The 21,359-nt window shown below is 46.1% G+C and overlaps 1 protein-coding gene across 1 annotated transcript; it reads left to right on the top strand.

Moving 5' to 3' along the window:
* Positions 1–5,181: 5,181 nt before the first annotated feature.
* LOC123106972 (LRR receptor-like serine/threonine-protein kinase IOS1) lies at positions 5,182–16,004 on the top strand. Its single transcript, XM_044528992.1, has 12 exons — positions 5,182–5,272; positions 5,433–5,964; positions 9,737–10,206; positions 12,666–12,804; positions 12,889–12,960; positions 13,354–13,431; positions 13,583–13,743; positions 13,855–14,117; positions 14,241–14,367; positions 14,783–14,851; positions 14,955–15,144; positions 15,253–16,004. The coding sequence occupies exons 1-12, from the start codon at positions 5,200–5,202 to the stop codon at positions 15,644–15,646; spliced, it is 2,568 nt and encodes an 855-aa protein (XP_044384927.1). The 5' UTR covers positions 5,182–5,199; the 3' UTR covers positions 15,647–16,004.
* The last annotated feature ends 5,355 nt before the right edge of the window (positions 16,005–21,359 follow it).

Raw genomic sequence — 21,359 nt, 5'->3', positions numbered from 1 at the left:
CAATTTGAGATACACATAACATGGTCGGGCCATGAAGCGTGCATAAGCCGGCCTGCCCAAAATAGCGTGATAGGCACTCTGGAAGTGTACAACTTCAAACGTCAATTTTTCTTTGCGGTAATTCTTGGAATCACCGAAAACCACATCAAGAGCAATCTGGCCGAGTGATTCAGCCTTCTTCCCAGGAATGACTCCATGGAAACTCATGTTGCTGGTACTGAGTCTGGACATCGGAATGCCCATCCCTTTCAACGTCTCAGCATATAGTATGTTCAAACCACTGCCACCATCCATCAAGACTTTGGTCAGTCGAGTGCCTTCAACAACTGGGTCGACCACCAAAGCTTGCCTCCCAGGGGTGGCAATGTGCATTGGGTGATCGGACCAGTCGAATGTGATGGCAGTCTGAGACCACTCCAGATAACTGGGTGTTGCCGGAGCAACCATATTCACCTCTCGGTTGATGACTTTCAGTCGACTTTTTCTTTCAACATCAGCAAAAATCATCAGGGTGGAATTGACCTGGGGGTATCCATCGTCACTATCTTCCTTGTCCTCAACTTTGTTAGACTCCTTTTCCTTATCTTTGGGTTGCTTGCCCTGGAACTGCTGGATCAAGAGTCGACACTGTCGAGTGGTATGTTTCGGGTAAATGAAATTACCCTCTTCATCTTTCTTGGTGTGGACGAGACATGGCAAATCCAACACATCATTTCCGTCCTGGTCTTTAACTTTCTTGGGGTTCCAAGGTCCTTTGGGTTTCCCCTTAAACTTTCCTTGAGTTACAGCCAAGGCTTCCCCAGGAGCAGCTAGCTCGGCTTTCCGCTTCTGTTTCCGATTGGAATTTCCTCCAGTTTCTTGAGCGACTGACTTGAGCTTGCCACTCCTGAGTCGATCCTCATCCTCACCATTAGCGTACTTGGTGGCAATCTCCATCATCCGATTCAGAGACATATCTCCGGTCCGACCGAATTTCAGATTCAGTTCTCTGTACTTGACGCCTTCTTTAAAGGCACAGACTGCTTGGTGGTCAGGCACATTCTCTACTGTATGATGTAACGTGATCCATCTTTGGATGTAATCCCTCAAAGTTTCATTCGGCTTCTGCATGCAAGACCGCAGTTCCGTCAGCCCTGCCGGTCGCTTGCATGTTCCTTCAAATGTGGTGACAAACACTCGGGCGAGATCTTCCCAAGTGTAAATGCTGCTGGGTGCTAACTGGTTCAGCCACGCTCTGGCCGAGCCCTCCAACATTAGAGGCAGGTGCTTCATGGCCACTTCATCATTGCCACCGCCAATCTGGACGGCCACTCGGTAGTCTTCAAGCTAAGTATCGGACTTGGACTCACCAGTGAACTTACTGACTCCAGTCGCCAACCTGAAGTTGGGAGGAATCACAGCGGCCCTGATGGCTCTACTAAAGCACTCTGGCCCCGAAACATGTGCTCTGCTGCTGGTAGGTGCATCTCTGTCGTGACCTTCTTGGTGAGCTCTGTTCCTGTCGACCAAACCTTGAACGAGAATGGATCTCGCATCAAATCCTGGTTCCCTGGAGTCGACTGGAATCCTTCGCCCAACACTACGAGGGCGTCTGTCGTCCTGCTGTCGAGGAGCATACGACCCATTCCTCGGGGGAGGGGTGGGCACTCGACGTCGATCGTCACGATTGAATCGATGATCATATTGCTCACGGTTCCCATACTGATTATGCCGGTCCCCACGCCCCTCGTGCCTCGGGGGCGATCTTGGGCTATGAGTTGACTCGACTGTGTCTGCGGTAACGGATCTGCTGTGAATCCTGTTCCGCGACTGAGAAACAACGGAATTCTGGTCTCCTGCTGCCCGGAGTAATGCTCTGATCTGCAGCAAGCCTCTGCCAGCCTCCGACTGAGAAGGCTGAATCGACTCTGCTATACGGGTTGCAGCTGCTAAATTCTGAATCGGAGTTCGATATACCTACGGGGGCGGAAAGAGCTGACGTCGACTGGATTCGGGAACCCGTTGCCGCGCACGCTCGTCGAGTGCTCGCTGGAGGTTCTCCAGTCGAGTGTGCTCGGCCAAGTTTGCCAGGCGCGCGTCCTCCAAGGCACAAGCCTCGGGGGTTTCTCCAACGATAGGAGTGTGTAGTGCATCCATGTTCCGGCGACGAAGTTCTTCTCTCTGCAGCGGCGTGAGGGGCTCGGGAAGATATTCCTCATGGGGACGCGACGGGTCGCCTCCACCCGCGCCTCCGTCGGTGCGGGGAAAACCGGGAGGACTGGGCGGTCCATCGACCATCAGAACCTCCGCCGCCGGATCACTGCTGTTGCACTCGGATGCGGTCTCTGCGGAGCCAGTTGACAGATCGAACAGGCCATAGAGGGATTCGTCGGGCTCGATCGCCGCGACTTGGGGGGTGGCCGACTGGCGTGCCACCGCGTGTCTCACCCACCGCTGAAGTCTCGACCGACTGGAGCGCTTGCGCCGGCGGGATACAGGGAGGGATGACAGCACAGGAGCCGACCGATAGTGGGTCGACGGTTGCCGCAAAAGGATGCCGCGGACGCACGCGCGAAAGTGCGTCGCCTCGCGGACAGGGAGCGCGTCAACGTCGAGCGGAGCCTCCTGAAGCCAAGCGGAGTCATCGGCGATGAACGTGAGCGCGCCAAGACGGATCTCGCGGCCCTCCACCAAAACTCCGCCGGAAATCATGATGATTCGGATCGGAAAAGATCGCAACTCCTCCAACAAATCACTAAAACACCTGCCCCACGGTGGGCGCCAATTGTCGTGGTTCTAAGTCTGACAGTAATGTAGGGGGATAAGTATGGAGAGGCAAGATCTTAGCTATGGAGAAGTTGTAAGCACACGAGGTTTATGAGTTCAGGCCCTTCTCGGAGGAAGTAATAGCCCTACATCTCGGAGCCCGGAGGCGGTCGACTGGATTATGCGTATATGGTTTACAGGGGTGCGAACCCTTTACACTGAGGAGGGGGTGGCTTATATAGAGTTCGCCGGACCCCTCCGGCCCTCAGTTATGCAGGGTTTTAAATACATTAAGGTCAGACGTTACTGGTAATGCCCTTAATAAAGTGCTATGATGATCATAAAAACTACTTAATAACCGACCGTTAGCGTGCGGAGTGCCTTTAGGTCTCCTGGCGGTCGAGTGGTTTGGTCTTGGTCGAGTGATCGCTTCTTGGTCGAGTGTCTCCGAGTCTATCGAGTGGAACACTTTCAAGTCGATTGAAAGGTGATTTCTTCTAGAGATGTCCTTGGGTAGGGCAGTTTGGACAGGTCCATGACCCTACCCTAGGTACATAGCTTCATCAGGGGGGGCGCCCTCCGTCCTTGTGGCCGCCTCGTGGCTTCTCTGACTTGCACTCCAAGTCCTCTGGATGTCTTCTGGTCTAAGAAAAATTATTGTGAAAGTTTTATTCCGTTTGGACTCCGTTTGTTATTTCTTTTCTGCAAAACTCTAAAACAAGGAAAAAAACAGAAAGGAACTGGCATTGCGCTCTAAGTTAATAGGTTAGTCCCGAAAATAATATAAAATAGCATATTAATGCATATAAAACGTCTAAAACAAATAATATAATAACATAGAACAATCAAAAATTATAAATACGTTGGAGACGTATCAATTACAAACTCCGTGGATTCACAACTGATCAATTTATCCTGTGCGGTGGCTTATAAATGCTTTTTTAGCCACCATAGAACAGTAGTTCTACGGTATTTTCATTAATTTAGAAAATATTTACAAGTACATAGTATAAAAGGAAACGAATGTCAACTCAACCAATGCCAATTCTAGGAATCATGGGGATTGTATTAGTTAAGTTGTTCTATCCAAAATCTGATCTATATAACACATGTGACCTAGGTCGCTACACTCCGCTTCGGCCCAAGCCTACCGGCGAACAGTCCTCGCTCCGCTCGCTTGTTAGAAGTTATCCATTATCTTTATACTTGAATTTGGATCACAACATAAAAGGAAGGCTACATCCGTTTATTTTTGTCTCGCAACAGTGTGTTGGGATTGAATTGGGAGTTTGCTAAGTTATTTAATTCCTGTCCAAATGGAAAAAGACAAAATGAAACCTAAACTTATTTTAAAATAAAATCTGTAACTACCTTACATGTAACTAGTGGGGCCAATTAAAAATATGTTAACTTGTAAAGTTTGGTTGAAATATGAAATGTTCCGACCAGCAAAAAAAACCAATTTTTTTTTATTCGCACAAATTGCCATTTTCTACAAACTGAATGTATTTGTATACTCGTCCAACAAAACGTAGGTTTTTGGATATTTTTAGGTGAACCTGTCACGAGTTAAATGCTCCATATATGATAGTTTGAGGAGGGAGGGGTTACGTGAGCCAAAAAAAGTAGGACATACATCTTTACATATTGCTAAATCTCAATCAACTGAGACTAGTCGATGCTATATTCATGAAATCTGTACAAAATTTTCTTTTTAATCTTTTCTTTGTTCTTTTATACATTATGTCATTTGATTGAGACTTGGTTAAGTCTCAGACGACTATGATCTAACCACACCCTACTTCTTTTAGCAATCCAAACTGGGCACAACTAACTATTTCTGACCCTGCAAGAAAAACTAATTATTGCTAAAGGCAAACTAAAAGGAATTCCGGGGTAGGCGAAGAGCGCATGACAAACATGAATTCGATCCAAAATAAAAAAAGAAACTTGTTGTAAATTTACCAAACTATGTAGGATTGACAATTTTCAATCTGAAAATAGTATTAGAATTTTTCAGTGGTGCCTGCATATTTCTGAAACCAGCATCCAACCCATTTTTGGTCGGAGGACTGTGGCGAGGCACAATGGAATGGCACTATGAGATGTAGGGCTCTGGAGAAGTCAACTAACCTTTCCTCATAATGCCAGCCATTATTAGATTCTTTGAAAATGTTTTTTGCGACGGTTATCATATTTGCAACGAAAGATTCACAAGTAACTTGCAAATGTTACTTTACATATAACAATAGCAGACGAATGAGTGTGTTGCATAGACTAAGCTTGGAACCACTGGTGGGTTTGAATAGTCTACTTTGTGTTATCCATGGCAACTTGCAACGCGTTTGGTATTTGGCACTGTTGAGCTCATCTGAAGTTGGCGCGCAATATATATATACGTGAGGCATAGCCCAGTTCTCCACTGCCATTGGTGAACTGAGTTGTCTCGTCCCAATGGAGCCGTTGTGGGTTTTCGTTGGTGCATTATTGGCAGCCACAGCAGTTCATGTCGCCGGTCAGCAAGAAGGTTGATTTCTCACCTCAAGTGCATGGATCGTATCCATATATACATACAGCACAAAAATGTTTTGTAGATATTTCATTAGGAATTAAAATAGCCGCTTTTGATGGGTATATTCTAACTCTATTCGTCCTGGTTGTGTAAATATGTGTCATGCATCAATCAGGTTTCCTGAGCATCGACTGCGCCCTGGATGCCAAATTCAACGGACGCAGAGACACCTACACAAACATCGCCTACGTCTCCGACGATCCGTACGTTGACGGCGGGAAGAACCATAGGGTAGCCGCCGAGTTCGATGACAGTTCTACAGCCGAGAACCTCCGCACACTCAGGAGCTTCCCGTCTGGCTTACGGAACTGCTATACCCTCCCAACCGAGAGCGGTGGCAAGTACCTGGTCCGGATGGTGTTCTTACACGGGGAATACGACGGGAAGACCAGTCCGTCGTTCGAGGTACACTTGGGCAGCAACTACTGGGACACGTTCCGGAACAATGACTACTGGTGGTCCGAAGCGGTCTTCGTCGCGTGGGCGAGCTGGGTGCCGTTGTGCCTAGTGAACACCGGCGGCGGCACGCCATTTGTGAACACGGTGGAGCTGAGGCCGCTCTTACCCTCGCTTTACCCCCAGGTCACTGTCAACGAGTCGATATCCGCCTTTGCAAGGAGAAATCTGGGGGCAAACACTAGTTACCGGTACGTTTGAAGTCTTCCAATGCTTTTTTTATTCTTGCTTTTTGCATGGTACTATACCGTGGTTTTGGATTACATCGCCGTCCAAGAAATGCAATACAAGCCGACCATAAGCCACAATATCCCCACAAGGTGGCTCCTCAATCATTCCCATCTTTTTTTAACAGAGTACAGACGCGGCGCTTATATATACACACGCATACACTCATCTCTATGAATATGCACATATACCCTATCTCTATGAGCATCTTTGAAAGATTGAGCCGGCATATCATTTCAAGATTGACGAAGTCACCAAATCACCTCGTAGTCGACAGAAACGTCTCCTTTCACTAAGGACGTATCGCCGGAAATGTTAAAAGAAATCCAAAAATAAATGCAAGTATCAAAATTTAAATTCTGATGGACTGGGGATACCATAGGTTGGTTCACAATCTTTCCCATCTCTTACAACCCATCTATCTACTTATTTTACCCAAATAATAAGTGCCACACATGTGGCACGAAACACTCCAACCCTGACGTTTTTTACAACTAAAGTTGACATCCCAAAAGAAAAAAACAAACTCAAAAAATAAACTGAAACTTGCCATCCAACAAGAAAGTTAGCATGCTTGACAACTAAATTGTCATCCTTATGTCATCAAATTTATCATAAAAAAATGTTTGAAGTTGCCATGTGTTCGTGTCACACGTATGACACTTATCAAGGTCTTTATTTCATTTATTATATACTAAAAGCATAACAAATAGAAATATATAGAGATAATCCTCAAAGAAATGTAAAATATACGGCTATTGATTTTGTGGATCTTCATACCTAATAGACCACGACAAACTAGATCATTAGATATTCATAATTATACCAAACTAGATCACATCTGTTAGATTTTCATAATTGTACATCTAAAAGAATAACTGTAACTAAATAGGTCACCTTTGTCGAATCTTCGTAGTTGTACTTAAATAGATCTTTTTTATCAAAAAAGACTTTCGCCCCGCTTTATATACAAAGCACCGATCATCAATCACCCAGTACAAACGCACGCCACCATAACACACACACCCAGGGCAGGATACATAGGCGTTGAGCGTAGCAACACCATCCCTAGCACTACCGCCGCGAAGAGATGAAGCCACATATGACGAACCATGGGCTCCAAGGCGGGGCCTTCAGAAAGGGAACGACACGGGAGTGCCGCCACCGCCCGATCCGAGGATCAGAGTTTTCCCTGGAGCCGGAGGACGGGCAATGAGAGCCGCGACGACGCCTTCAAAAGGGGAACGAGCTTCGCGTCCAAAGAAAGGACATGTTTTCACCACGGCCAACACTCACCGCTACCCAACGCCACACCTCGGCTACCACGCCGCCCACACGGCCATAGCCACCTGGCAGCACCAAGCCACAGGCTCTGGCCAAGAGCATCGCGCTACCACTACCAGGGCCGCCGCCCCGGCATCCAAGACCTAGACACCGCCTCACCCAAGACCTGCCGCTACCCCAACCAAAGAGATGAATGGAAAGGTCCCACCTTTCGCACCCCTTGGCGACCCCCAGCGTCGAGACCCAATAGGCAGGCCAGAACTGGCATCCATCGGCCTGTCCTGCAGCCCCGAGCGCGAGACGAGCTCGGTCATGCAGCACCGTGAGGGGGACGAGGTCAGTCCTGCTACACCATGCGCGAGACGAGCTCAGTCCTGCCGCACCTTGCGCGAGACGAGCTCGGTCCCGCCGCACCGGGCGCGAGACGAGCGATGGATCGCGGCTCGAGAGGGCCAGCCCCTCGATGGAAGTAGTGCCCGGACGACGAGGAGATGGGGCGAAGGTCGAAATGGTCCGAACGGGGACAAGCCGAAGCCGGAGAAGCCGGCCGCTGCCGCAGTTAGAGTCGCCGAGCCACCATGAAGCCGCCACGACACCGGGAGGCCACCACCAGCGTCGGACCTCCCCGCGCCGCCGCCCACGGCCAGAGCAACGACCATGCCAGGCCGCTGCTCACCCGCGTCACCCGACGAGCTCCAAGCGTCGGAGCTGCCAGACACGCACCACCAATGCCACACGCCGGAGCACCAGCCACCACCACAGAACATGCGCGTCCACGCTCTAGCCAACACCACCGGAAGCCCCACCACCCCACCGGAGCAGCATAGCCACTAGCAGCACCACCACCACCTTAGCAGGGCCGTCAACCATCCCCGCCGCCACCATCCGCCACCACCAACTAGATCTGGGCAGAGACACCTAGATCCGCCGCCAGAGCAACCCGACTCCCCGGAGCCCCACAAGCCGATGCCAGAGGGAGGGGGGAGACTGGAGCACTCCTACGGGCCACCACGACGTCGGGGATGGGGAGGGAGCTGGAGCAGAGGAAGGCCGCAACCCGACGGCGACGGGCAGGAGGGGGCGCCCTGCGACGCTGGCCACCTGCGCGCGGGAGGAGACGCCCTGCCGCCGCCTGCGTCACGCGGCCTTTGGCCGGTGACGCCATCGCCGGCGGCGAGGAAGGAGAAGCCGAGGCGAGGAGCTGGGGCGGCGGCACTAGGGTTGCCGTCCAGAGTCGCCCGCGGGAGCGACTCGGGGGCATGCGTTTTTCTGGCTCTTCTGTTTTCCCTCTCGTTCTTCTATTCTTCTTTTGGGCTCAGCAATGAAGAACAATAGATCTTTTTTGGGGGTACCCAAACAGATCACAACCATTAGATCTTTATAACTGTGCCTAAATACCATTAGATCTTCATAATTATATGGCTAAACATATCACAATCATTAGATCTTCATGGTTGTACCTAATATAAGTAGATCAGGGAGGTTAGATTTTACAATAATAGCCAAATAGATCATGGTCACTGGATCTCCACAATTGTACTTAAACTTCACAACCATAATATAAGAGAGTTTTTGACACTAGTAGTGTCAAAAACGCTCTTATATTATGAGACGGAGGAAGTAACTTTATATAGATCCAATTTTATTTTATTTTTGCACAGAAGACCATGGGAGTCGTTCCTTCGCAAAACTTTACACGCGAGTATAACACTAGACCATGTTTGTTGCAAAATAGTTTCAGAATTGTTTGACTTCTTTGCTATCTTTTAAATATATTTTTTGAACGTGGGTGCGCCTAGAACCACGTTTCAGTGGATATTTTCGACGGTCCCTCAAAGTAAAATGAAAAAGATATGTAAACTTATTGTGTCTGAGCGCAATAGAATCATATGCAAAAGATGCATTAAGGTTTCCAGAGATAGTCTCAAGAAGAAAACAATTCACTTATGTTTATTTGTGAGGGAAAGCTGTGGATGAACCCAGGCAAACTGCACCCCCTTATCTAGCTTCCCATTTTTTGCATCGCGATCTATATATAGACACATTTCTCTTTTTTATTTCTTCCAAATAAAATAACATATGAACTTCAAACTTTGCAGGACAACAAAACATTATAAGTGCAATGTGGGGAAAAAGGGATTTTTCATGCAACATAAATACTTGAAATATTATTATTTTACTAAAAAAAGACATTTTATATATTTATGCTAGACCAAAAATCCGATTTTTTTTCACACATTGTAGTTCTGAAGTTCCACTGATCTGCAAATTTTGAAGTCCATATATTGTTTCATTTGAAAGAAATAAAAAAGAATTTTATTTTCATGTAGTAAGCTAGTTCGCTATCATAGATCTCAAAGCGGTGTTGAAGGGTAAGCATAAGGGCAATAGTGCGTTGGGCTTAGAAAAACCTTTACTTTTTTTAATGATGGATTGTCATTTTGCATGAAGGTTTCCCGACGATCCATATGACCGCTTCTGGGGATGGAAAGTCAGCTCGTTGTGGGCAAACCTTTCCACCAAAGAGACCATCCAGCAGGAAGACAACTACGCTGTGCCCATCCCTGTTCTTCGGACAGCCGTCGCTCCTGTCAACAATGCCACGGTGCTAAACCTCGGTACATGGGAAACGTACAAAAGTTCATTCGAGTTTAAAAATTTTCTACACTTCTCCGACATCCAAAACACCCAGCTCCGACAGTTCGACATCTACTTGAACGACCATGAGTGGTACAAGAAATACAGCCCCCCGTATCTGATCGCTCATTCTCTGTATTCTATTGGCTGGTACAAGGCTATAGAAGGCACGTACAATATTACTCTTGCAGCCACCAATGCATCTGTGCTGCCTCCGATGATCAACGCATACGAGATCTTCAACCTCATCCCCCACGACACTCCGAGGACGTCCCCCAAAGACTGTGAGATGCCTCCCCTCGTCCCTATATATATATATTTCCATACCACTCATTTATGTCACTGCAGGCTATGATTTTGATTTTGATTTTTTGAGAAATATGATTTTGAATTTCAGTTTCAGAAATATTTCATTCATTACTCAAATCACTAAATTTTAGTGATTTTGTTTTTCATTTCGGCCAAAGGTCCAAAATTTTCTGAAACTGAATTTGACTGAGATCCAATCAAATATTTTGAAAATTCAATAAACATTTACAAATAATTTGAATTTCTGTGTACTACCGAAATTGCTGAAACATTTTGACCGAATGGCAATTATTTTAGAATGTACCAAAATTAATGAAATTTCACTGAAATTGAGAACCATGCTGTAGAAAGAGTTGGTTTACTCCTTGCAAATGCACTTGCTTCGTTCATAAAAAAGATGCTCTCCTCAAAACAGCAACTTAGAATTCATCATGGTCAGGACAGTGTATGATCAGTTGAAACAAGAAGACATTCCAACTTCAATGTATATCTAAGCATGGGGAAAATAATAAAAGTTAAATGCAAATGACTTTGCAACCAGTTACACATAGACTAACTGTTATTGAGAAAAATTGCATTCATGCAAGTGAAGCACCAAAGTTAATTGTTAATCTTGCAAAAAAGAAAAATGATTAACTCAAGGAGTATGGCTCTTACATCATTTTCTAGTGATTAAAACCACAACGAGCATGAATGGGTTCTAACAGTTTAATTGCTGAACATCATTCGTTGTAATTATTGTCAGTTCTTTTTAACAATTAGAGTGTATTTTGGGCAGCCTGTGCACCGATCGTACCACAAGGGTGGACCACAAGATATTACATACATGAAGTATATATAAGATGGAGATTTAATTCTCATAGTCCACTAAATAAATAAATTGTTGCTACAATATACTCAAAAACTGCATGGTATATACCACAAAAAATATAAAAAATATCAAGCACATTTTCCCTCGAAGGTATCTCTTTTAAGCACATCTTATTAAAATTTTTAGTTGCAAATAACATGAATACCCAGTGTTGCATCGCAAAGATAAATGGGATTTTTGAAGTACATTCATACTCCAATGATGAATGGGTTTAAGTGAAAGAGCAAGTCTAGAGCAAAGTAGAAGTATGTTTTGTAGTGTGTGTGCGCGCGCACGCGTAATATATATTGGGCTTAAGCTCAACCATAGATTCTTCGAGATAGTACATTTGACAAAATCCGATGCAGTAAAGAGAAAATTCAATGGCCCACGGTGCTCAATTTGCCACATCTCTTTCATTGGATTGGCTTCATCCAATCGAATGGACTATGCTACAAAAACTACAATATTTATTTATCTATATAATACCGATATAAAAAGGCCGAAAGGAACAAATCCAATTAATCTTGACTATCAATTCATGTCAAACCAAGGACTTAGATTACTCCAATGATGAATGCTCAGCATGTTTAGTGCAATTAATGTCGTACCAAATATTAACGTATGTGATAATTACATAATTAACACGTACTATGTGATAATCACAATCAAGCCTAAAAGAAACAAGAAAGAATGAAGAAAAAGAAACAACTGCAGCTCGAGAAAGCATGGATGACCCGCCACCGCTGCGTCCTCTAGATTCGTCCCACCACCGTCCAAGGCTTCGCACCGCCGCGTACCAAGTAACACTTCCAAGAAAAAGCGACGCGGACGAACTTTTGCTTGCATGTGCGGATGTGCGTACACCACTAGGTTCTGTGGTCTTTAGGTAGTGCCATCACGACGAGCCCAGTCCGGCCAGAGCGAAGTTACAACCCGTCATCTGAAGGCGGTGCCTCCCCCCTCCGTGCTGGCAATCTTCGCGCCCACCACACGGGCGAGGGTACCACCCGGATGGCAGCGGCCTACCCACGCACACACAAACGTGTTTGATTACAAGGATTTTCTCACTGGTAAGTCGATCCTACCTTGTCAGTTCAGGAGGCGGGATGTGTGTGTGTGTGTGGGGGGGGGGGGGGGGGGGGGGGGGGGGGAAGGGGGATTAAACTTTTGTTAAGTATCTGCGGTGAGCTTAAATTTCTCAAACCTGCACTTTTCTGATGCATGTAATTTCTCTCGGTTCTGTTTTGAAAAAAGAGGTCGTGACCTCTTTTTTACATACGGCAAGAAAACCACAGTATGAGAGATACCATGGTTTATTAAACTACAGTATTTCTTTCATCCAAACACCTCAAAGTATCTAAAACCATGTTTTTTTTTAGAAACCACGGTATTCCTCAAAAACTGTAAAATTACTTTGCATCCAAACGCCCCCTAAGTTCCGAGTTTTGTTAATATGTTTTCTGGATATAATTGACTGGCGCATCATGAAACTGCATCTATGCATTCAGTGATCAAAAAGTGTTATTTATGAGGATGATCATTCTTTTTTTCCTGACCACTCCTTTTCTTTCGCGATGGTAGTCGACACAATGATGGCTATCAAACTCGAGTACGGAGTAAAGAAAAACTGGATGGGTGATCCATGCTTTCCTGCCAACTATCGTTGGAGTGGCGTGAACTGTAGCGGCGTAACTGCTAACACAACGCGGATAATATCTGTGTGAGTATTATTTGGATGGTATTTCATCTTGCGTGTGCAAATATGTAGCCTTTGCGTTATGTTCTAATATTAATTGTCATGCAGGGATCTGTCAGACAGTAACTTGACTGGAGTGATATCTGATAACTTCACACTGCTCACAGAACTCCGATATCTGTAAGTATTGGATAATGAGGATAACTGTGATATATACAAATTTGTCATAAATAGATATGATTAGTGGATGGCGGGCAAGTGTATAAAGTGCGTAATACTTGCAGATACTTGCTTTTTTATAGCTATGTTCTACTCCCTCCGTCCCAAAATAAGTGTCGCTGATTTAGTAGTAAATAAGCTACACTTATTTTGGGACGGAGGGAGTACTATCCATAATATCTGACATCTCCATTTGACATGGAACGGGGAGCCCCTTGTATCTGTTTTCTGTAGTTGAGGGAAGAACACCAACAGGATCCACTTGAGAGGACTTCTATTTGGATAGTTTTTGTTGCCATTGTTACAATGCTAAGAACATCGTTCAATGTCTAAACTACATGTCATTTTCTACAGGGATTTATCTGGCAACAGTCTGAATGGACCAGTTCCAAAGTCCCTCTGTAAAAGGAGTGCAGGATCACTCATTTTCAGGTTTGGGTTTTCTTCTTGAGGTTTCGTTTTCTCTGAATGTGCGCTCGGCTGAATATTTAAGGTTGCTTTTTCCACGAAAGTAACTCTGAACTGATTGTGATAAGAAAAAAAAACTCTGAATTGATTGTCTGATGCAATTTCACTATTTCAGGTATCAATCTGATGAAGATATGTGCAACAAAACAACAATAAGTCCGCCTCCATCAAAAAATAGAACAGCCATAATATCTATTTCAATAGTGGTTCCCATGTTGGTAGTGGCTATACTTGTTCTGGCATGTTTGATCTGGAGGGGAAGGAGAAAGCCCAAAAGTGTGTATGCTCTACTCTTTTAACAACATATGGTTAGGTTGATTGATTATTAACTAATAAGGTTTGCTACATTTAGTGTTTCTGTAATATAACTGACATTTGTGCAACCAGTTTCTACACATGATCCTCCCAGGGAACCAGAACTTCAGAGTGCTCCTGAAAGTAGAAAAAGTAATGGGGATCAGCTACAAAATACTGAGAACCGCCGATTCACATACAAGGAGCTAGAGAAGTTTACTGATAAATTCCAACGGTGCATTGGTAAAGGAGGTTTTGGACTCGTGTACTACGGCCGTTTAGAAGACAATGCTGAGGTTGCTGTCAAGATGCGTTCTGAATCATCATCACATGGACTTGATGAGTTTTTAGCCGAGGTACTTTAATTCTCCCCTGGTTCAGAAAGTTTTCAGTTTGAAATGTAAGTTTTGTTGAGTAATCACAGTGAGTTTACATGCAAATTAAGATATTTTCCCTCTGCGCTATGTCTCTTTACATAGGTCAATAGCTTGACAAAGGTGCATCACAGGAACCTAGTTTCTTTGGTTGGTTACTGCTGGGAGAAGGACCATTTAGCACTGGTTTATGAGTACATGTCCCAGGGCAATCTTTGTGATCATCTGAGAGGTTTGTCCATTCGCAAACCTAATGAAGTGATAACAAATTTTGCAGTTGTCTTAAAATTTCATAAAAAGTTAGAACTTCAATGGCTATATATCTTGAATGCTTTTAAATTATTTATCTAAAATAGTTCGGGGGTGTCTACATCTCTTCCTTGTGAAGTACCTGCAACCGTCAGTAACAGCTAGTAATGTTTGCTTATATTGCTTCTTGTTAAAAAAACATTTTGTTTACCATTGGCTGACGAAGTAACAACCTTAATGCATCTAATTCATTCAATATCCGACACAGAAGAGTAGGAAGACTGTGAGACCATAACGGAATTGCAAATGGAGAAATATTGCATAAACATATGAACATTGCCATGTAAAGCTGTTGATACAATTCTGCTCTCTAACTGTGACCATGCCTGTATATGAAGGGAAAAATGGTGCTGGTGAAACCTTAAGTTGGGCGACACGTGTACGAATCGTGCTCGAAGCTGCACAAGGTATGGTTTAGTGGAAAGATATAGTTTTCTTAAGCGTATTTGTTATAGATGGCCTGCTCTTCTTTTTAGTCAAGTTTTGAAGGACTTGCTATGATATGTGTAGGCCTGGATTATCTGCACAAGGGATGTAGCTTGCCAATAATTCACCGGGATGTGAAAACCAACAACATTCTCCTAGGTCATAATCTAAAGGCGAAAATAGCTGATTTTGGACTTTGCAAGACCTATCTTAGTGACATGCAGACCCACATATCAACCAATGCGGCTGGGACAGCAGGTTACATGGACCCCGAGTATGTCTCTTTCTATACTATAAAACTTTCGTGCCTCTTTCTCATATATGGCATTGTTGCTTAATCCAAATTAGGTTTCTAATAGGTGGGTTACCTGCTATGTCTTAGGTACTATCACACTGGCTGGCTCACTGAAAGCAGCGATGTCTATAGCTTCGGTGTTGTTCTACTTGAGGTAGCAACCGGTGAACCTCCGGTACTGCCGGGCCATGGCCACATCGTTCAACGTGTGAAGCAGAAGATTGCCACTGGCAACATCACCACGGTGGCAGATGCACACCTTGGAGGTGAATATGATGTCAACTCCATGTGGAAACTGGTCGACACCGCAATGGCATGCACAGCGGATGCTGCTGTCCGAAGGCCAACAATGGCTGCCGTTGTGGCGCAGCTGAAAGAGAGCCTTGCGTTGGAGGAAGGTCGTGAGGACAGTAGCATCAGGGGAAGCATAGTGAGTACTACTTCTGCCCCGATGTCCGCGTTCGGTCCATCAGCAAGATAAATCTGCGACTTTACCCAGATGTGTTTCATCGCATCATTGATGGGTCTCTCTAGTATATTTTTATGGAATTGCAAGGTCTTCATTACCAACTGTTTATTCTGAATTGTTTGTCATGCTAGGGCAAGCTAATATTTATGTTGTGTTGTGCTCTCTGGAATTCGACCATATGTTTGCACGCAATAAGGTCTGCGTGAGCTGTGAGCAGGTATGGAGCTAATTCCGATACATGATTGTAATATAAGAAGAATCTACGGCTTGGTTAGTAGTCTAATCAGTTGGAAATGTGGTGCAGTGTGGTGATGCATTGATTTGCTTCAGTGTTGCTACCTTTGAATTTCACATTGCTTTTGCTTTGATCCGCTGCTTTCGCGAGTAGTATTTTGTCCATTTTGAGTTTTGTGACTACAAATTGTTGCATTTGTATTGGTTGAATTATTGTAGGTTGTCATTCTGTTGACAACACTTGTTTAATATAAAAGGGTCTTTTTTTATTCATTTTAATGACAAGTATTTTCGAATGGAGGGAGTATAACGCTTACGCACCCACCTAGGAAACAGCCTGTTTTCTTTGGTTCAGACCACTACGAATGAACCTGCACCTAAAATAGTGGAGCAATCCATCTCTACCTTCAACCTAAAACGGAGAATCTATTTCTAGTGGCAACCTTCGAACTAAGTTTTCATTAAATTTGTAGAACGATGAAGAGACACAACGTGTTTAATTATGAGGTCCCGGGAGTATAATGAGGGAATGAAAATGGCAAGAGTTCATCGCTTGCTCACCTTTTTTCCTTTTTTTGCGGGGCCGGAGCAAAGAACCTGGGCACCCCGTGGTGGTCTGCTGCCGCGCATCCAGTTTAGGCACCCACCCAGGCAATGCCCTGCTAGCAGCAGACGTCCACGCACCTGATGCATCATCAGAGCTTGGCCCTTTCCCGACGCACGTTGTCTTGCCGCCTACCCCTGCGTTCAAGGTGTTTGACGAAACGACGCTGAACTCGCCGAGCTGGCCGCCGTGTCAAGACCTCGTCCTCGTCAACCGCTTGTGGCCACGCGACGTGCCCCTCCCGTCCACGCTCTTCGCCATCACCACCCCTCCTCACCCGCCTCTTCGTCGGCACGTGGGAGTTACCGGGCACGGCCGCCGTATGTGGCGCTTCCTTTCCCCACCTTCTCGAGCTCGGCGTCTGTTGCGTTGAAATGGAGCACGGCGTGGTCGTCCCTGTCGCCAGAAGCCCCGTCCTTGAGGCTTGAGATGCTCGACATCCTGGGATGCACGAATGAGTTGCGCTTGCGCGTACGCCTCGACACTTCGACAGCAACAGCCTACGGTGAGCGCGAATCAGCTGCTCGAAAATGGAGAACATCCCCGTGGTAAAGGCTCCACGCCTCCAGCGGCCCATCCTGTCAGCAGCTGCACCCGTTTGGATACTTGGAGCCAGGTCCTGCAGGTCTCAGACACCGTCGTCATGGTACATTTCACGTTTCTACTCCTAGCTCGGTCACGCGCTCGCCGGGGGTGACGTCGAGCAGCTCGGAGCCAACTCTAGGCCCTTGCTTACGCAGACCTTATGTTTACGAAAGGAAAAAGTTTAAAATAAACCTTGAACTTGTGAACAAAAACTAAAGAAAAACGTTTGTAGTCGACGTGCCGGTCGAAGCTTCGGCCGGTCACGCGCGACCCGTTCAATACTTTTTCCAACGTGTGGCTAGCGCATGCAGCCTCTCTCCCATGGTGGGACGCTTGGCTGATGGGCCCACCAACCACTAGCATCAGGCCTTATCCTTTCGTCCAGGCTTCACATCCATTCATTTTTCTCGCCATCAACGCCCGCGGCTCCGGCGAGCACGCTCCCCACCTGCCCCTCCGCTACTCCAGCGAGCGCCGCTCCCCGCCCACCCCCACGCCGCGCTCCGGCGAACACGCTCCCCACCTGCCCCTACACTGCTCAGGCGAGCGCCGCTCCCCACCTGCCTCCGCGCTGCTCCGGCGAGCGCCGACCCCACCTGTGCTGAAACGGCTACTACATCGCGAACGAGCGGATGAGATGCTGGAAAGCCTCGGTGGGAGCTGCAAGCAGGGATTTTTTTTGCTATAACTGGTGTTTTGTTTTGCTGGAATCAACAATATTTTTTGCTACGATCCAGATTTTGGAAGTGCTTTTTTACTGGAACAGTCTAAATTTTTGCTGGAACCGGCGAACCATTTTGCTACAACCGTGTATGGTTCTTGTTACTACCGGTGTTTTATGGATTTGTGCTACATTTATCACCATGACATCGTCTGTTTTTCCAGTCGATTTTTTTGCTACAACCATGTTATGATTTTGTTGGAGCCGAAGACAAATTTTGCTACATCCAGCCACGGCGGCGATGGCTTTTTTCTTCGATGGGATCGACAACCAATTTTTGATACAAACAGTGAGCAGTTTTGCTTCAACCAACATCTTTTTTAGCTGGAACCATTGAATTTTTTTGCTGGAGCCTATGCTTTTCCAGAGATGCAAAACTATTTTCGATACAACTGGCAAGGAATTTTGCTTCAACCAATATCTAATTTTGTTGGAACCAGCAATTCCAAAGCTGCGACAAGCGAAGCTTCAATTTATTTTTTATTTTTTTGCTATCACCGTTTTCTAGTTTGCTGGAAGCATCACTTTTTTTTGCTACCACCCGTTGTTTTTGGATGCGAATCATGGCGTCGTCGTCATTGATTCTGCAAGGGCGAGGGAGAGAGGTGAGGGGGATGGGCAGCACCGCCGAGCAGCGGAGCTACAACCTGCAGCTCACCGGCGTCGAGCGCCTCGGCGGGCGGACGGGCTGACAAGCGTTGGTGGCCCCATGGCCAGGGCGGCGGGCGGCCGGGGCGATGGGCGCCGACCGGGGCGACGAGCGCCGCAGTGGGCAGCCAGGCTGACGAGCGTGGGTGGCCCCATGGCCGGGGCGACGGGCGTCGTGGCGGGCGACAGGGGTGACGGGCGCCACAGGTGAGGCGACCAGCATAGGAAGAGGACGAAGTGAGGGGGCACATCCAACGGCTAGGCGCGTAGGATCGTAGGGTCCTGCGTAGACCGGCCGAATCGTTGCGCCGGTGCACCGGCGCAGATTAGTGCCCAAAGCTAAATCAAACCTTGAACTCTCAATCCCTGAAATTAGCACACCAAACTCTTTAACCCCGGTCTATTTTGAATCTTGAGAGGATCTAACCGGTATTCGCTGAATTGGGCCGGCCCATTAACGTAGTTGCTCTCGCTGCTCTTGTTTTTCTTTGTTTTTTTTGTTTTTTGTTTCTTATTTTTTCTTTGGTTTTTCTTCGGTTCTCTTCTGTTTTTGTCTTCATTATACTTTTTCTCTCTGGTTTTTCTTTCTTCATTTTTTTATTTTCTTCATATTGTTTTTTTGCTTTTATTTTGTTTCTTTACATGTAACTGATTTTATTTTCTACACAAGTCTAATTATTCTCAGTACCCAATGTGCATATTTAGCGCAGACATGAAATAATTTTTGATACACTTTTGACATTTTTCAAATATATCACGTACATTTTTTGAAATACATGTTTTCAATACTCTTTTTAATACACGGTAATAATTTTCCAAATACATGTTTTACTTTTTTAACAATAATAAACATTTTATAAACTACATGAACATTTTTTTACATTGTTACACAATTTTCAAATTGTATACACTTTTTTCAAACACATGTCACATATAGTATTTTAAGGGTATGATACATTTTTCTACATCACGCAAACATATTTTTTACATTGTATACACTTTTTTTAAATGTCACAAGCACATTGTATGATTCTTTTTGAATCACACGTATATATTTTTTTAGATTGTAAAATTTGTTTTTGAAATGCCACATACATTTACCCAAATTTGTGATATTTTTTAGATGTCACAAAAATTTCTTTACACATTTGGTCAGGTTTCAAAATTTGTTCCTAGTTTTACAATTTTCAAAAGGTGTTCACATTCTTCAGGTTTCAAAATGTGTTTGCTTTTTCAAAATTGTTTGCTATTTCAAAATAGTTGTACGTGCAGATTATTAGCAAGTTGCGTGCTCCTAAAGTTAAGCTAATTAGCACCGCTGGTTAGGCACGTACCTGGGCAGCGTTGGTTCCATGGCCGGCCAAAAGCAGCACCCACGCAACGGCGACGAGAACAAGTAATTTAGCCATCGTCGCCTCGGCTAATTTGCTTTGCGCTCAATAAGGTACGTGGTGATGAGGAGAACACGCCGCACATGCGCTTATATATAGAGAGAGGCCGGTTTCATGCTGATACATTTGGAAATGTTGGCTAGTTGTCTCCACTAGTGGCTAGCGGGATGAGCTCAACTCGGCCAGGTTCCAAGTTCGACTCTGCCCGAGTAGTTTTTTTCACGTCGTGCTTTTTTTTCGCGCTTTAAGAAAGAGAAGAAATACTTTTTACGTCATGCGTTAAGAAAAAGGAAAAAAACTCGCTTCGTGCCTGATGGGCCGGCCCAATCGAGTCGACAGCCAACAATCCCGGGATTTAACATGCCACATTTACAATCCCTGTTTGGGAACTCACTTAAGGTTGAAAATAGACCGGGATTTAAGAGTTTGGTGTGCTGATTTCCGGGATTTGAAGTTTGGGATTTGATTTAGCTTTCATCTACAAGTTCAAGGTTTATTTTAGATTTTTTTTCTTTATGAAATGATTACTGAGAGGGTTGTTTTTCTTTTTTGAAAAGAATTACTGAGAGGGTTATTTGTTATGCTGTATACCCCCTCAGGGAAAGCTATCGCACGAAAGCCCTCTCTGGAATGGTATTTTTGACCAAACTAAAAGAAGAAAACTACACGAGGTATCGGACAATGATCTCGTAGGCATGGCTTCCGAGGCTGCCGACACCTTCATAGTCGTCCCCGCCACCGTCACCGCTAATGTCCGAGCTATCATCATCCTTACAGTGGCGGAAGGCCCGCCACCGTCACCGCTAATGTCCGAGCTATCATCATCCTTACAGTGGCGGAAGGCCCGCCAGGTGTCCTGGCAACCCTGATTGGCCGCCACTACGTGCTCGCGGCATAGCTGCTGGGCTAGCTATGTGTGGTGCAGAAACTTGGGTGCCTCTGCCTTGCAGCGATTGTCGGCAATCGAGTCCGGCTTGCGCCGCCGCTCGCCTTTGAGCCGAGCCAATTGCTCGAACTCGGTAAGCCCAACTTTGAGGACCTGCTCACTTATCGAGCAATGATGGCAGACAGAGATCTCCGTGGTAGTCCTAAACCGATCAGTGCCGCAGGCCTCTGCGAGGTCGGGGTCAAGGAGGACCCAGGCCAAGGCGACATCCGACCGCGTGAACACCACCTAGCGCGTCGTGGCGGTGGAGGATGAGCGGCCACCACTCCCACCATGGAAGACGGCAAGGCGGCCGTGCGTGTTGGCGACCGCCGTATAGGGCGGCTCCTCCTTCTTCATGGAGACCAGGCGCCACTAGCTCCTGGACTGCCGAAGGGGCGATTTTCGGTGACGCCACCTCCTTGTCGCGGTGGAGATGGCTGCGAGGCGGGGACGTCAGCTCCTCCTTGATGCAGTATCCGATTTGAACGTTGTGGTTTCTCGAGAGCGGTGGCGAGTGCGGCACCGGACCGCGGTAATAACGGGACTGCTCGAGCAGCGGCTCCACCTTCTACCCGAACTCCTCGTCCGTCATTGCGGCCTCAACCAGAGGGGGC

Source organism: Triticum aestivum, chromosome 5A (genome assembly GCF_018294505.1).
Source record: "Triticum aestivum cultivar Chinese Spring chromosome 5A, IWGSC CS RefSeq v2.1, whole genome shotgun sequence".
In the NCBI taxonomy this organism is placed as follows: Eukaryota; Viridiplantae; Streptophyta; class Magnoliopsida; order Poales; family Poaceae; genus Triticum; species Triticum aestivum.
This window is presented reverse-complemented; position numbering and strand designations above follow the sequence as displayed.

Bases quoted from the DNA above. Each gene is read 5' to 3' on its own strand.
- LOC123106972 (XM_044528992.1), top strand. From the start codon at position 5,200: ATGGAGCCGTTGTGGGTTTTCGTTGGTGCATTATTGGCAGCCACAGCA. The intron at 5,965-9,736 runs GTACGTTTGAAG...TTTTGCATGAAG, and splicing joins GGGGCAAACACTAGTTACCG to GTTTCCCGACGATCCATATG. The intron at 13,744-13,854 runs GTGTGTATGCTC...TTGTGCAACCAG, and splicing joins GGGAAGGAGAAAGCCCAAAA to TTTCTACACATGATCCTCCC.